This window comes from Ictidomys tridecemlineatus, chromosome 3 (genome assembly GCF_052094955.1).
Source record: "Ictidomys tridecemlineatus isolate mIctTri1 chromosome 3, mIctTri1.hap1, whole genome shotgun sequence".
Taxonomy (NCBI): domain Eukaryota; kingdom Metazoa; phylum Chordata; class Mammalia; order Rodentia; family Sciuridae; genus Ictidomys; species Ictidomys tridecemlineatus.
In genome coordinates, this window is record NC_135479.1 from 63,326,349 (window position 1) to 63,343,297 (window position 16,949).

Consider the following 16,949-nt stretch of genomic DNA (forward strand, 5'->3'; position numbering starts at 1 on the left):
AGCTCTGTGTAAGCTTGAAGCAAGTGACACCTGCTAAAGCTCAGATTCATCACCTGAGAAATACAGAGAAGGCCCTGCACATGGAGTAGCTGTGGGGATTCAATGTGACACAAGTAGCACCAGTGCCTGCCACCCAGTAACCCACACAACTGGTGGCTTCTTAGAGGGTGCTCAGCTCCCTGTGAAGGAGACTCAAAACTGTCCTAGGGAAGGGACTTCAGCCCTGCTCTGGTGAGGGCCACTCCCTGCCAGTACTAGTCCTCCTCAAATTACCAAGTTACCAAACAACCCCTCACCCCTACCACCTCCCTGGGAGGAGGGATGGCCCAGAGGTGGCTCACACAGGCCCATGCACCTGTGGGACAGATGCTGCTCGTGAGGAAGAGTTCTTCTTCTTCTTCTTTTTGGTACTGGAGATTGAAACCAGGGTACCTTACCACTGAGCTACATCCTCAGATCTTTTTTTATTTATCTTGAGACAGGTCTTACGAAGTTGCCCTGGATGGCCATCTGTCTCTCAGCCTCCATAGTAATTGGGATCACAGGCAAGTACCACTGTGCCCAGCAATTACTGTTTTTATGTTGTTTAACTGCACTACAAGGAGAGGGGCAAGGAGCAGAAGGTGTTCACATTTTATTCTTTGTCTCAGCAAAGTGAATACTTTCCTCTCAACTATGCAAGATACACCATGAATTCCTGGGCATAAAAAAACATGATCCCCTGGGTTTGACCCCCCCAGCACTGCAAAAGCAAACACAAAAAACCGGGGTGTCCCGGCAATAGAGCAATAAGTACTTTTAATCATACATTGGAAAAATATCACAAGTCAAATCATAGAAAACAGAGAAGTTCATTCCCCCCCCACACCATCTCCATCTCAGACTCCAGAAAGGCCCTGAAGGTCTTGTATTTTTACTGCTTCATGTTTCAAGGTATTTGGTCAGAGCCTTAAAATTGGCCCACCTGCTACTCTGAAACTTTAAGAATAACTGATTCAGTTAAATAACAGTCCCAAGATAGAACTGGTCTAATAGGTGGCCACCCACTAAAACGCAGAGCCTACTCTCTGGCCAAAGCCTGTCTGTGAAACTTGATATCCTCCTCTGCACAGTCCCAGGTTCCCAATAGGCCAGCCATCTTCTGACAGCTGGCTGCAGGCCGACAGCACTAGAACCCCTGCTAAAAACACCTCCAACCAGTACTTCTGCCAACGAGGCCAGTCAACGGGCACCTGCTAAGCCCCTGAGCTGGTCAGCAGATTATGTGCCCATTTCTAGATGCAATCAATATTCAGTTACTTCTCACCTCACTCTTAAGAGTCAGGGGAAGAACTGCTGTCATACCCCCTGCAGAGCAGGGGAGAGCACACATAGTGTCCCATCAGAAAAAAAATCATGGAGCTGGGGGAGTGAGGGCTGTTTATAAACATGTAAGAACTAGAACTTGGCCTTGTAACTTCTAGACCTAGCCCGCCCATCCCATCAGAACCGATCCCGAACTCCCTTGTCACACCTGGCTGAGGGGTCATCCCAATTGCCACTGAGAGCCCCCTTCTCAACAAAAAGTGCACTGTGAACCCTTTTGTTTGCAGGACAGCCAACAGGGCTGTCTGTGGTGAGAAGCCCAGAGGGGAATAATGGTTTGAGCTGGGGCAAAGGGTATCACAGGGAGATCTGCTCTGGGATCTAAAACTCTATTTGAGCCTGCCAGCCAAGGGTCGGCCCTCTCCATCCCCGAGGAGGCACTGTGGCTGTGGAAAGCTGGCTCTTCTCCACCACTAACTGAAGGGGACAGAAGACATGGCAGCAAGAGCCAAATGGAAAGGAAGAAGGAGCCTGGAGTCAGGGACAGCCTGGGGTGGGGGGGCTCTGAGGGGACACCCCCGCTCACTGGCTCAAACATAAAAGGAACCAAACTGTTTTGGAGAGGGGAGAGAAAGCCACCCACCCTCTGGCCTTTGAGAACAAGGCTCATTCTCTCACAGTCTTCTTTAATCATATTAAACCCATGCCATATGAGTACAGGCCTAATTTGTCCAGTGAATTCTATGCAAATGTTTCACCAAACGGCTGCTAACTGGAACAATATGTACCTGGTACATGCTGATTGTATCGGAGGTGGGAGGAGCGGGAGGGCAGGAAGCAAGGAGGAGCCGCCTCCTTTCCTACTGTGCTCTTCAGATCTGCAAGAGGGACCCAGACACACAGCAGATGGCCCCTCCTCAGTGCAGGGCAGCCCTTCCCCCCGCCTCAGGAATCCTCTGGCTCCCAGTGGCAGACGCTCAAGTTGGCATGCCTTAGCCACATGGGTATGCACAGCTTGTGGCTGGTGAGGCCGGGCTCAGAGCTGGAGTCCAGAGGAAATGGGGGCAAGGAAGCCGGCTGCCTCCCCTGCCTTCCCCTGGGTCCTGGACACTGGCGGCCTCTACTCCTTGGGGATCTCGAACATGCAGAGGCTCTTGTACTTCTGCAGGAGCTCATTCTTGGTCCTGACCTGCTCCCGGAGGCTGTGCAGCTGCTGCTGCTGCTGCTCAGGGCTCAGGTGGATGCCCGGCATGGTGCTGATGAGCTTCCGCATCTCCTGGAACTTGGTTTTGAGGGCATTCAGGTCCTGGTGGACATCTGGGCTGTCCTTATCCATGCTGTGGAGGGCAGAAGACAGTCATTAGCACTCACAGTTCACACCCACACCTGGCTTCCCTGGGCTGCATCCTACGATATTTTTTTGAACACTTGTGTGATGTGTCTGTTGACCCAATGAGGTTGAGCACCCCAGAAGGCAGGGACCAGTTCTCTCTTACAACACCCCCTTGTCCAGCACACTCCCAAAGTCAGATGCTGAATCCTGCTCTTCAGTCCACCACCAGCCCTCTGAGGTCAGGGAACGCGTCTGCCTCATCCACAGTTGTCTCCCCTCCCTGACCACTAGACCCCACAGGCTCTCAAGAAGTATCTGTTGAAATGCATGCTTGGCAAATAAGTTCATAAATTTATGTTGAACAAATAAACCATTACCAATCATCAATTGATTCATGTCAAACCAAAATGCTGATATACCACATTTTGTCTAACTTGAGCCATTTCTAGCTAATCGGAGACTTTGCAGCTAGCAACAGCTAATGTTAGCCAAGGTTTGATGCTCACTTGAACCTGTTAACATAAAGACTAATTTCCACAGAGCTATTCATAAATTTTACATCAGTTACAAATACTGGAAATTTTCAGCAGATTCAGGCTTTCTCCTACCACAGCAATGCAAACTCTTGGCCCTCAGGGTCAAGCTCATTTTGAAGGCTGATCGTTCACTTCATCTCCCAGCTATTATTGGTTGCACAGAGACCCACCTTCCCTGTCGCTATCAAATTAAAGCAAAACAAGGATGAAAACCCTCAACTTATATCAGAGAAATGGCCCACCAGTGGCACCTATGCATCCCAGAAGTTAGTGGATGAGTTTTGGCAAAAGCAATTGAGACTAAAAACGAGACGCCAGTTCCATAAGCTGTTCTCTAAAAGGAAGACACAGACGCGTGGGGGAAACTGTCAATGATCATGTATTTTTTAATAAACATTCATCCCTGGTGGGGAATTTCAACCCAGATGGTGCTAATTCATGTTTATTATTCATCATTTCTCTGCTTACGCAGACAGAATACCTATCTTTCCTGCAGATCCACCAGCTACTTCTCACACCTTGCGAATCAGACGGCCACCAGGATCTGCTCATTATTTATCAACAGGTCTAAATTCAGGTGAAACTTAGAGAATCAATCATCTCTATTAGGGAATGAGTGGCCAAGCCAGTGTTTCTTGCTGTCGTTAGATGCCCTCAGTTTAGAAATTTAGAGCTACTGTCCTGAGCTCTCCCCTGCTCCTAGACCTTAATTCAGCTGCTAGGGAGGGGTAACTGGAGCTCATCAGGACCGCAAATGGTTTGGAAGGAAGCAAACAGGGAGCAATACTCTTCTGTGGTGTTGGGGATGGAATGCAGGGCCTCCTGCAAGCTAGGCAAGCACTCTACCGCTCAACTATACTCCCAGTCAGGGAGCATCTTTTAACTCTCAGCTCAAATCCACAATCCAGATAGAAACCATCTGGAATCTTGAAAGCATTATACTTGGATGGCATGTGAGCTAACACACTGTTACGAATTTAAGTCCCAAGGAAATTTTGAAATTAAAATTCAGCTTTAAGAAAACTGATTCACATCACATAAAACTTTCCAAAACAGTAAAAACAAAACAAATTAAAAATACATGAGATTAAAATGTGGAAGAAAGTTATGGTAATCCAGTTGTTGAAGCAAAACTAAGCTTTAGGGCCTAATCTGGCCCAAAAGAAAATTCTGAAGTGGGCCACATTTAAGATGCTTATTTCTGAAAACCCCCAAATCTCCAGGGTTTCCCATTTTTTATCCAGTAAACTTATAGGAGAGGAGAAGGTCTTCAGAAAAAGCTGCCTAGAGGGGAGTGGAGCTGAAAGAGGGCCCCTCTGTGAGCTGCTCACCTGCCCTAGTTGGTGCAGTAAATAGCACACAAGTCCTGGGGCGAGGAAAACACGCTATTCACATGCTATTATTCGAGAATTGGCTCGAACCAAGTGGGAACCTGCCAAGCCAGAATGACTATGAAATACCCAGGCCCAAAGAAAAGGAGCAGGCCCAAATATCGAGTGAATAAAAGCAGAAAGCTCTAAGTGGGCCTGCCTTTGTCCTCAATGTTAGTCATCATCCAACTTTAGAAGGTTAAAAAAAAGAGAGAGGGAGACTAGGTCAAGAAGGATAATAATCACACAAACAAGGGCAAAGTCGGGGCACTCTGGTCCCACCTACTATGCTTTTTAAAGGAGCGCACAAAAATATTACTGCTGAGGTGGTACTCGAGTGTCCTTCCAGAGGCCACAGAGATACCTGGATATGTACCTCCAAACTCATAAAAACCACAGGTTTAAGTGGACACTTCTAAGAATCACAACTTCATTTTCTTTGTTCTTTGATTTCTTTTATAGCACAGATGCAAAAGAGCAACAACAGGAGAGTGTGTCCACTGGCAAGTTAGAAGCAAAAGAAATCCATGGGATCAGCTGAAGCCAACCTCCTCTCAAACTTGATGGTCACTTCTTTTGACCTCTGGGTGGCATGTGACCTAGTTTCTCCTAGCCTCCTTCAAAACCTCCCTCACCCTCAGCTACGCAACCCTGCCTTGTTCCAGTGGCTCCACTGTGGACCAGTGTCTTGAGCTCTCCTCTGCTCCAGCCTCTCCTACTACGTTAACTTCGGCAGCTTCATCCTTCCAAAACTTTTATGTATTTTTTAATATTAATAAGTGCTTGAAGGAAAAAAATTCAAAAGTGATAGGCACAAAGACTTAGAAAAAGGAAACCCCTTTAATCTCAGGTCCCAGAGGTAACCTGTGTTGGTAGGTAATGCATACTATTTCAGATCACTTTAAAACACAGTATAAAAATACACGCATACCCTTCTTCTGTACTTTGACAGAAATGTGGCCATAGTTGGTTCTAATTTCCCCCCCACTTAACAATGCACCTTTGGAGATCTTTCTGTATTAACATATATAAATTATACAGCTAAATTATTTGTTGATGTGTTTGGAATGCCTGCAATTTATCAGAATGGCAATGAGCACTTTATACCTACACCTTTATGTACTGTGCAAGTATTTTGGTAAGATAATTTCCCACCAGTGAAAAATCTGGGTCAAAAGTTCTGTGATTTTTGACAAATATCACCAAACTGCCCTCTCAGCTGGGTGAGATGGTATACTGGTAATCCCCGCTACTGGGGGTAGGGGACTGACCTGGAGGATGGAAAGTTCAAGACCAGCCTGGGCAACTTGGACTCCATGTCAAAGAAAAAAACAACCCCCAGAAAAGCTGTAATGACGTACACTCCCTGCACACCATCCTCCTAGTGTGCTGGCTTTTCCTTCCCTAGCAGCTGTGTTCCTCTGCCCCAGTTTGGCCAGCCCCCAAACAGCCCTGGAGCCTCACACTCCTGCTTCATGTTGCATTCTCTTCAGGGAGTAACAACAAAAGGTTCTGCTGCTGAAAAAGTTTTTTTTTGGAAAAAAAGCTGCTCTACCAATGCCCTTGGACTTGATAGCCACTCCCAGCTCTGTGGATGCGGAGAGCACCTCCCACCAGCCCTCCTACCTGCCTCTAGCTTCCTCCTTCCCGTTGTCATTGATGATCTCCTCCCTGGAGTCTGGGAACCCATAACATCCAAAGTGGGCCACACCCATGCCACTGGTGAACTCGAGGCTGTCCTCTGTGTCCCCCCACTCTACCTTCCAGAGACCCTGCAGACTGCCCACTGCCACTGCCTTCCTGGACACTGAGTCCTCCCCTCCATGCCCTCTGCCTCACCTACCTGCATAGATCACTGCTGCTTAAAAATTCCAGCTGGCCCTCAGCTCCCAGAAAACACCCGCTGGGCAAGTTTGAACTGTGAGGGGGCCACCACTGCTACCCACAAGTGCCTCTAGCCTTCCAGGCTCAAGGCTCGGCTTCCCACTCTTCCCAGAACTGCCCCTCCCCTTTGCCCCCAGCATTTCTCCCACTGTGCTAAGTAAGCGCTGGCCAGGAAGGCTGACTTCATGGGGCCTGCGGTCTTCTGGGTCAGTGATATCAAAGGGACAGAAATGAAGTGGCAGAGGAGTGAAGAGGCTTCAAGCTGGCCAGGAAGCGGCTCTTCCAAGCAGGACCCAATCCTTTCTGTGTGAGCACTCATCCTCTTCCCTGGGACAGGGTTGAAGGACAAGGGTGTGAAGCACAGGCTGCAGAAGCTTCGCCCAGACCTAGCTGGTGTGGGCGTGCCCTGCTCCTCTGCAGAAGTGTGGAGGGGCCATGGCTCAGCCCTGGAGCAGGCCTCAGCTGGTGTGCAGGGCGGGAGGATCAAAGCAGACCTTGTGTGGGAAGATTCAGGTCAATAACACCGTGTTCCCATGGAGGAGGTTCTGCTGGGGCTCTGAGGTCCCGCTGACCTGCCACTCCAAAAGGACTTGTTTCAAAAGCGTGGTCAGCTGGGAGGGACAGCTTGGTATGCCATCACTTGAATTCCCTCTGTGGGGTCAAGGATGGCTCCCCTGTACCCACCTAGCAACCTCAGACATTTTAAAGGAAAACGTTTGAAAGTACCCCTAACGACAGACTACTCTAACTGGGTGGGCCGAACCCGCAGGCAGGCAGGACCAGCACAACTCAGAATTCCTAGGCTGGGACACACAGTTCCAGACTCAGATGAGATTTGGTAAATTTAAAGGAAAAGTCATTGTATCTTTCCCTGGTCTCACTTATCTCATTTCTTGCTTCTTTTACTATGTATCTCCTTTTATTATAGAGCTTTTATATATACAGAGAAAGGTCTCAAAAGACTTGGTATTTATATTTCTTATATGTATTATTCTTTTCTTTTTATCTATTTTTGGTGCTTGTTTTTCAGTACTGGGGACTGAACTTGGGCATTCTAGCACTGTCTTATAGGGATAGAGCCTTTTTAAATTTTTATTTTGACACAGGGTCTCAACTAAATTGCTGAAGTTGGGACTCTCCTGCCTCAGCCTCCTGAATTGCTGGGATTACTGGCACGTGCCACTGATTCTGGCTCCTTATTCTTTACAAATAAAATAAATGTAGAGTTTCAGTTGTTCATTCAACTATGGGAAGATGCCAGGAGGAACAAGAGTTCCCACTCCAAGCAGGGTGGTCCCAGGTGGAGATTCTGGGAGCCAGGCAGGGTCCTGGGGTACAGGGGAGGTCTGGCTTACAGAGTTCTCCAAGCATAGGAGGTGGCCCCTGAGAAAGCCCCTAAAGAACATGCAGCATTCCCATGAGGACTGCATCCCCCTAAAGGCAGCTGCAGTGGAAAAGTCCCTGTTCTGGGTTTTGCAATGAGTGGTCCAGGCACGGCAAGTGAGGTGGTCTGCTGGGATCCCTGAGTGGAGGGCTAAAGGTCTGGGCTCCATTTGGGATGAGGAGGGGGAACCTAGGGAATTTTGAGTAGAGAAAAACTAACTTGATAGCATGCACAGGATGATTTAGAGAAGAGAGTTTAAAGGCAAAGAGATTGATTAAGAAGTGATTATTAGATCTAAAAAATGAGATTAGGTCTAGCTGATGAATGGTCTCAACAGGTTTGAGAGTAAGTGAGCAGGTTCAAGACAAAAATGGTCCACAAAATCAAAAGAATTGCCATCTCGATACATTACTAGGAAACTGGGCTGGAAACCAGGCAAGAACAAGGGGGGGGACAAGTATACCTTAAATGGGAAGTAAAGGTACCATGAGGATTTTAGGACTAAAACAGTTTGGTATTAGAGAACAGAGTGTTGAGAAGTACACCAGAAAACATATGGGAAATCAATATATAATAAGGGCAGCAGCCCCAGCAGGCACAATAAGGAATATCCACTAAATGGCTCCCCTACTCTCCACCAAAACAAGTTCCAGAAGCACCAAAAATTCAAAGTATATACCACAATCATAAAAGTCTTAGGAAAAGGGAATTAATATTTATCATTTTAGAGTGTCAACGCTTTTTATCTTTTTTTCCTTTTTTTTTTGTGGTGCTGAGGATCAGACCCAGGATCTCATGCATGCCAGGCAAGCTCTACCACCAACCACATCCCCAGACTTAAGGCCTAAGAAGGCCAAAATCAGAAGCCAGAAAGGAAAAGCTTAACAACTCTGACTACATGAAATTATGCAACACTGAATGAAATAAAACACAAGAAAAAAAAAGATTGTGAACAAAGATGGAAAAAGAAGCAACAACTTGAGGGATTATTTGTAATATCTGACAAAGGCATCACTTCCTTACTGTACAAAAGTCAAAAAGAGGGGAAAGTATAAATGATGCATAAAATTGCATATTAAAAGATTTTTTTCTAAATTAACCAAAGAAAGAGATCAGTCTATAATTTCTGACCTGTCAAATCAGATAAAGTTAAAAGTTGGATGGTGACAGCAGTGGTGTGGGAGAAGACACAAGTACAGTTTGGAAGCACAAACTGACACAATGTTTCTGAATTTCCTAATAGTGATCAAATTTTAAATTTGTATATGGCATTGCTAGAACTTTCCCCTGCAGAGACTCCTGAGGATCAACAGGATGAAAAGAGGCCAACTGCAGTACTGGAGGCCAACACAAAAGCCCAGGCACGAGTGTCCTTAAGGGAAGAACAGGTTAACAAGTGATGGCATGTTCATAAGATGGACTAGTATGAGTTTTGGGATGAGGGAGGAAGCTGGGTGGAGCCGAGGGGAAGGATCACTTTCATCTCGTATCTATATGTACTCTTGGAATCCATCTACCACTTTAATTTTTTTTTTTAATGCTTTTGGGGTGGCAGATTTATGGACCACTTTTGGTTAAAAGAATTTTAGCACTGTAAACCAAGTAGTAGCTATCAAAATAAAAAATGCATGTGCCCTTCTCTGCTCTAGCAATTCCACTGCTCAGGATTTACCTCACCATAAATGTAGAGAAACAAAAGGATGCTTACTTACCCCAGAACTGCTGGCAACAGCAAAAATTAGAAAACACCTAAAAGCACACATGCAGACTAGTTACGTAAGTTATGGTACAGCCATGAGACGGAATTCTCTGCAGTGGCCTTAATGAGGCAGATCTCTATGTGCAGTACAGAAAGGTGCCCACAGCAGACTAATGAGTGAAAAGGCACAGTGCAAAGCACATGGTCTCCATTTGTGTACATATTTGAAAAGACAAACACATATAATCCCTGGAAGGAAGCTTAAGTATTCATAGCAGTTATATCTGTCTGTGCTTCTGACTGTGCAACTGTGACTTAGGAAATAATTAAAAGAAAAGACTGATATAATCAGCTGAATTCTTTATAAGAACAGGAAAGGCTATATTTGCTACTTTGTTTACTTCCTTATTCATCCCTCAAGAATGGACTGTTGAGGAAGTTTGAAAAACAAGGAGTTGAAGGACCTTGGAGAGCCACCCTGGGTGACTAGATCTGGTCCCAGCCCTCATCACCTGGGGCCAGGCCGGCCAGGCCCATGTCCCACCTGGCTTCCAAGCAAACCTCATAGGACAAAGTCCTGCTTCCTATAGAAGATGTGCTATAGTATACCCTGGCTCCTCCCTCTTTTTCAGCTCTCCATCCTGACTCCCTTCTAGCTTGGATTATGTTCAGTGCCACCAAACTGGAGAGTCAGCTCCAAGAGTTCACGCTATTTCTTGACTTCATTTCCCACCTCCACGCTATTCCTATTCCACCCTTCCTCCCTCTCATTTCAGACTTATCATTGGCATCATCCTCTGTAAGCCTCTGGCTCCTCCAGGCTTTCTGAGGTCTCCTGGCCCTGGCTCCCCTGCCCTTATCACAGTTCACATCCCCTTCCCTCATTAGCCTATAAACTCAAATACGTAACACACCAAAGGCTTCCAGACTGAATCCTAGTTTCTTCCCATAGTGACAGTCTCTTTCTTCAAATGAACTGATCAGCTTTTTGGTGGGAGAAAGAGTCTTTTCCTCTGTGTTTTTCTTCTGCAATGTCTTTTCACTGGGGCTGGTCAGACTTCTCATAGGAGGAACCTCTTTCTCTTTGGCTGTCCAAGCTAAAAGCCAGGTTTGGAGAAAAAGGGTAGGGATGTGTTACTATTGAGGGGGTGAACTTTCTCTATTTTCAGGATGGCTCGCTACTCCCTACCCCTACAATATGCCAGATGCCTCTCAATCCAGGTACTCCTGTATTATTCCTTCTGGAGAATAAATCTTGGGGAAAAGCAATCCTTTTAATTGTCTGCCAAGATGGGAAGTAGTCTCTTGGCTGCTTGGAGTGGCTGAATATTCTAGACTCCTAAGTAATCCTCCTATCCTTAGTCTCCTCCTTAATGTCCAATTTCCAGAGAATGCTGGCACAGCCAGTTTCTGGGATCTGGGAGAAAGCCATGGTCAAAGACAGCTGCTTCAGAATTGTAGGTGAGTTAGCCCTTAACCATCTGTTTTGTGGCAATCACCTCCTGTCCTGTTCTTTTTGATTTTATGCTTTTTAAAAAAGTCCCTTTACTGTCCTTTTACACAAAACGACATGTGATGAACCCACCATCTTTCCCAGGTACACTCTTGAGTATATCTTACAACAATTCTATGACTTAAGTATTACTGTTCCTATTTCACAGGCAAAAAAGGGGATCAGAGGAGTTGTCTGCTGAAAGTAACCCACATAGTACATTACAGAGCTATTAATTTGAATCCACTGTTTGAAATCCATTACTGACATATTAAAGATAGAAAAATTATAGCCTGGGAAGATTATTTACCAAGATGATCAGGCAAGCAAGTGTCAGCACACAGACTTGAATCCAGGACTATCTAACTTCAAAATCTGCTCTCTCTAGTATATTTTACTGCTCCCTTTTTAATGTCAGTCCAACTCAACTGCTCTACCTGAGCTCAAGAATACACACTTAGGGCTGGTTGTGGTGGCATATGCCTGTCATCCCAGCAACTGGGGAGGCTGAGGCAGGAGAACTGCAAGTTCAAAGCCAGCCTCAGCGATTTAATGAGACCCTGAGCAACTTAGCAAGACCCTGTCTCAAAAAAAAAAAAAAAAAGTATATATATATATATATATATATATATATATATATATATATATATATATATACACACACACACACACACACACACACACACACACACACGCTTAGGGGGCCCAAGAGCTATCTCTGTAAATGCATAGCTTTTGTGCTTCTGTTTTTCTATATTTTTCTTAACCAGTGTATTTAGGTGAATCTGGATAACCCCCCTCTTTGGGGTTGGACCCAAGCACTCTACCACTGAGCTATATCCCCAGCACTTTATATTTTGAGACAGGGTTTCATTAAGTTGTCAAGGCTGACCTTGAACTTGCAATCCTCCTGCCTCAGCCTCCTCAATAGCTGGGATGACAGGTATGCACTATAGTCTCTGGCTAGATAATACAGCACTGATCTGAGACTGGTGGGTTTGCATCTGTACTCTGCTTTGAACTCACTGCTGCTGAGAAATGCTACTTCACTGCCACATGTTGATGAAAACAGAACAGTCTGCCTTACCCTATGGATATTTTCACTCCAAGTGAAGCCAAATAAAGCGAGGATGTATGTGAAAACAAAGGCTTTGCAGTTGTGGGGGGAGAGCATCAGGCCATCTCACGGCAAGTGAATCCAGGCTACCTAAACCTTAAAGAAGCTGGCGCATTAACACTCAAGATTTTCAGGTGGCAAAAGGCAATTCCATTTCAGCAAAATATCAAAGTGCACGTTATGTCCTCTGAATATGTCCCCATCCTTAAGCAACAAGACTGTATGTGAAGTCTTCTGGCTGGGGCTCAGCGGTGGAGCACTCGCCTGGCACGTGTGAGGAACTGGGTTTGACTCCTCAGCACTACATAAAAACAAAACAAAGGTATTGTGACCACCTACAACTAAAAAAATACATATTTTTTAGGGCTGGGGTTGTGGCTCAGTGGTAGCGTGCTTGCCTAGCATGAGTAAGGCACTGAGTTCAATTCTCAGCACCACATACAAATAAATAAAATAAAGGTTCATCAACAACTAAAAAAAATACATATTTTTTTAAAATGAAGTGCAAAAGAATGACTTAAAAAATAACCTAGGCAAACATGGGGATAAGAGAGATTTTTTGATCAAAAGGATAATCCTTTGGTACTATCTTAGAACAAAGTTAGTACAGGAATCTAATCATTTAGGGCAACGTATGTGTCTCTTTTTTCTATAATGTTTCCTGTGACACTCTTCCTCTCTCATTTTTTTTAAATTATAGGTTATCCACATTCATATCTTTCCTTCTAATGTTAAGCCCTGTGGAGTTAAAAAGTTGGTCCCTTTTACTGTGTATACTCATAGAATTTGGGGTGAGATGATGTGTATATGTTGAAAACAACAACCAAATGGAGTAAGGGGTAAGCCTCTCGAATCCAAAAGCCCCAAATCCAAAATGCATCAAAATGCAAAAAATTTAAAGTTGGGAGTTCATAACCCACTTGAATCAAACTGTGAAAGATGATGTATTAAGAACTGTGTAATGTTTTGAACGACCAACAATAAAAAAAAAAAAAAAAAAAAATGCAAAAAATTGGCTGCCTCCACGATGCCACAAGTGGAAAATTCCACACTCGAATTCTTGTGGCAGGTTGCAATCAAAACACAGGTGAACTAAAAAATATCATATAAAATTACTTTTTATACTTATATATTATTTTAAGTAATATATAATATATATTTATATATTACTTTTGGGAACTTGGGTCCCCTCCCCCCCAAACATCTCATGAGGTACATGCAAACACTTCATCATCCTTAAAATATGCAAAGTAGGAAACACTTCTGATCCCTAGCATTTCGGATAAGGGATCTGCAACCTGTATGAACCGTGTTAGGGCTGAGAGCTTAACTTGCTCAAGATGGCAAAGGGGCAAACTTGAGCACCTGGACCCCAGAGCCTGTGCACTGAGTCAATAAGTCGTCTTCTTTCTAAGCCCACCGCTCAACTCTGCAGTAACTCTGGGTGGTCTCAGCGAAGGCCGCTTCCGGTCCGGGGTCGAGGTTTCCTCCTCTCTGGACACAGAGGCCACCCAGCGCGCCCAGGCCTCTCGCAGCTCTGAACAGGCGAGACAGGAAGCGAGAGGGAGTGCGGGGGGGGGGGGGGCTCGTCCTCTCCTAGGCCCTTACCATTTGATGATGTTGTGCACCAAAGGCAAAAAGGAGTAGTTCTCCTCCTTCACGCCCGCGGGAGACTGAGGCCCCGGTGCCGGCGACGGCTGCGTCTGGGGCGCAGCGACCGGAGGCGGCGGCTGAGGAGGCGGCAGCGGCTTGGTCTCGGGCAGCTGCGGCTCGGACGGGGGCGGTAACGCATCCTCGGTCTGTCGCCCCGCGGCCACCCCGGCGGAAGCCATAGCGGCGCGGCTGGGTCAGGGAGTAACAATCGGTAGGACCCCCCCCCCCAGGAATCTACCTTCCGAGAGCGTCGCGGACTGTTACGTCACTCTTGTGCACCCGGCCAGGGCGGGGCTCTGAGGGAGGCTCTGAGCGTGCGCACTGGAAACGGGGCGGAGCAAAGGCACAGGGGGCGGGGCAGACTGCTGCTAGGAGGCCGGCGTGGGCGGGTCTGGGGTGGCCTGGATGTGCTTGTGACTCAATGGCTGAATGACTGAAGGAAAAATTTAGGGAATAGGAGATGAATTTCAGAAATAATGGCCTATAGTCCTATCTATATGACGAAGTGGGCACAAAAGCAAAAACACAGGAAGCCCAGAAATAAAGGCTCAGCTTGGTCTAGCCCTTGGGTCTCTCCAGGAACCAATTGGAACAGCAGGAAGAGCTCCTAGGGGAGCATCTAGGTGAGGCCTGGGCTCACACAGAGTCCAGAAAGGAAGGACCTAAGCGTCTACACCGTGCACACCTCCGAGAGGAGGAGCAGAAACCTGGGGACTGAACCCACAGTGCCTGCCCCCATGCAAAGAACAAAGGATGCAGAAGCAAAGAGATTGTGGTCCCTTCTCATGGCTGCTGAGAGAGACACTAATAATTCAACTCAATAGACATTGAGTATGCGCCTGGACCTGCTGGCTGTGGGTGTATGTCGTTGAGGAAGTCTGTCCAGACTTTCAATACAAGGCAGATATATTCATCCCAAGGAAAAAAATATAACCTGGAACAAAGGCTGCCTCAGATACTGTCATTACCTTTGGGCCAGCTCCTTAAGCACTAGGTCCCAGTTGCCCTCCCTCTAAAATCTTATTTAGTCCAGAGACATGGCAGGGGCTCAATTAAATTCTAGCTTCACAAATGTGGTTGACCCTGAGAAGTTTTCTTTGCATAAGAAGCCTCCCTCCTGAGCCCAAGAGGGGGGATAGCTGATAGGTTTGGGTTTATTCTTCTCCAAACAAGTATGATATATGGGGGCTGCATTTAAAAAAATTGTTGGATGATGAGGACTTGAGCTAGGAAAGCTATCAACTGGAACCCATTCTTCCTCATCATGACACCATCATGGAAGGAAAGGGAGGTAAGGAACCTTAGATTCAGGAAGCAGGGTGAACAGCTGCACTTATATCTAAGATGGATGATTTCAAGGAAGGAATGGATGTAGATACTTTCAGGTGCAGTGGGAGGGGCGTGTGGACACACAGATCCTTGGGGAAGTGGATGTTGGAGGTGTGCTGTAGAGATCTTTCATTATGAGCCTCAGCACAGCTTTCTATAGCCAGAGCTGCCCAAAGTGACCCAGAGAGAGAGAAAGAGAGCACATAGAAGGAGGGGACTTCACGGTTTTTCCTTCTTTCTACCCTCATACCCCTTCATGTAAGGGAAGAGTCAAGAGTCATAGTAGAGATTGGAAGAGAAAAATACCTGTTGGAATAGGGCCAGATGTGCTCGAATACACTGTTCACCCTTGGAGGTATCTGGAGAATAATGATAGTCATTACCCAAACTACCATGCGATAAAAGTAGCTTCAAAGACCAAAGTTACAATCACTATCTCATTTAATTCGCCAGGGAAGGTGGATGTTAGTATCCCCATATCATAGATGGGGAAACTGAGGCTTACAATGGCTATAAGACTGGCCACAGGGTCACATGGTTATGAAGCTTGCCTGATACCCCGTGCTTGTTTCTCAACACATACTTAGGTGACCTCAAATTCCTCCCTCCTCTTCAACTGTATGATTTGAAACGTTAAAGTGGGCTTTTATTCTCTACTTGAGAAGCAACCCAATAGTTATCAATAATATCCCCATGGCAACCACACGTCATCTTTTCCCTCCCAGTGTGTTTTATAACTTAATTACAAGCCCCAACTTTACCACTGACAGAATAATGAGAATGTCTCTAAAAAAACAACAACAACAACAACAACAAAACACAACACAACACTTTAGGTATAAATAGTCATGGCTAAAGAAAAACAAATTGGAAACGTAGGCAGCATGAATAAGTATGGTGCATTGACAATTTGCCCTAAAAATAGTTAATATAATTAGTGGCAAAGAGTAAAAGCTAACTTCATAACGTTGCAGGCGGATGTCAGAAAAACACTGCCTGTGCTGGTTTCATTAAAAATGAAATTGCTGCAAAAAAATGCGTGTCTGTTTATAGCCGCTCTTTAAAAGTAAAAAAAAAAGCCAGATGCTTCATTGATATGTAAGAATGTACTAGAGATTTCACCAACTGAAATGATTTGGCCATTGCTTTCTCAGACGGATTTACACTATTCCCTGTAAGGCTTTGTCCTGTGGAATTAGTGGTTAAAAGGGTGGCTCTGAAGCCAGCCAGCCTGACTTGGGTCCCAACTCGGCCTCTCTGAAGTTGTTGTGATTTTAGACAACTGCCTCACCCCACTTTGCGCAGCCCTGCGCGACCTCAGGGAAGGACGGAATGGATTATTACATATTGTAATTGGTAAACTTCATGTAATAGAAGCTTAATCCCCCAAGGTTGCGAGGTGGGACATTTAGGGGGTGATTGGTCACCAGGGATCTGTCCTCATGAACGGATCGATGTTATCACAGGAGTGGATTAGGGATCCAGAGGGTGAGTGTGTTATGAAAGCAAGTTGGGCTTTCTCACCTCCCTCATGTGATCCCTCTACCAGGTTATGACAGAGCAAGAAGGGCCTCACCAGGTGACCTTGGCCTTCCCAGCCTCTGAAACTGGGAATCGTATTAATTTGTGAATTACAGATTACCCAATCTGCAGCATCCTGTTACAGATCGCACACTGCACTAAGAAGCATGTCACCCAGAATAAGTGAGTATCAAGAATCCATGAAGGGCTGGGGTGGTGGCTCAGCGGTAGAGCACTCGCCTAGCACGTGCAAAGCCCTGGGTTCGATCGTCATTTTAAAAATAAAATGAAGATATTGTGTCCATCTACAACTAAAAAATTAAAAA

At 45.8% G+C, this 16,949-nt stretch overlaps 1 protein-coding gene across 1 annotated transcript; it reads right to left on the reverse strand.

Moving 5' to 3' along the window:
• Positions 1–781: 781 nt before the first annotated feature.
• Med9 (mediator complex subunit 9) lies at positions 782–14,058 on the reverse strand. The gene is made up of 2 exons (XM_078043032.1): positions 13,729–14,058; positions 782–2,642 (listed from the first exon to the last, which is right to left on the reverse strand). Exons 1-2 carry the CDS (start codon positions 13,950–13,952, stop codon positions 2,426–2,428), a joined length of 441 nt encoding a protein of 146 aa, XP_077899158.1. The 5' UTR covers positions 13,953–14,058; the 3' UTR covers positions 782–2,425.
• Between the last annotated feature and the right edge of the window lie 2,891 nt (positions 14,059–16,949).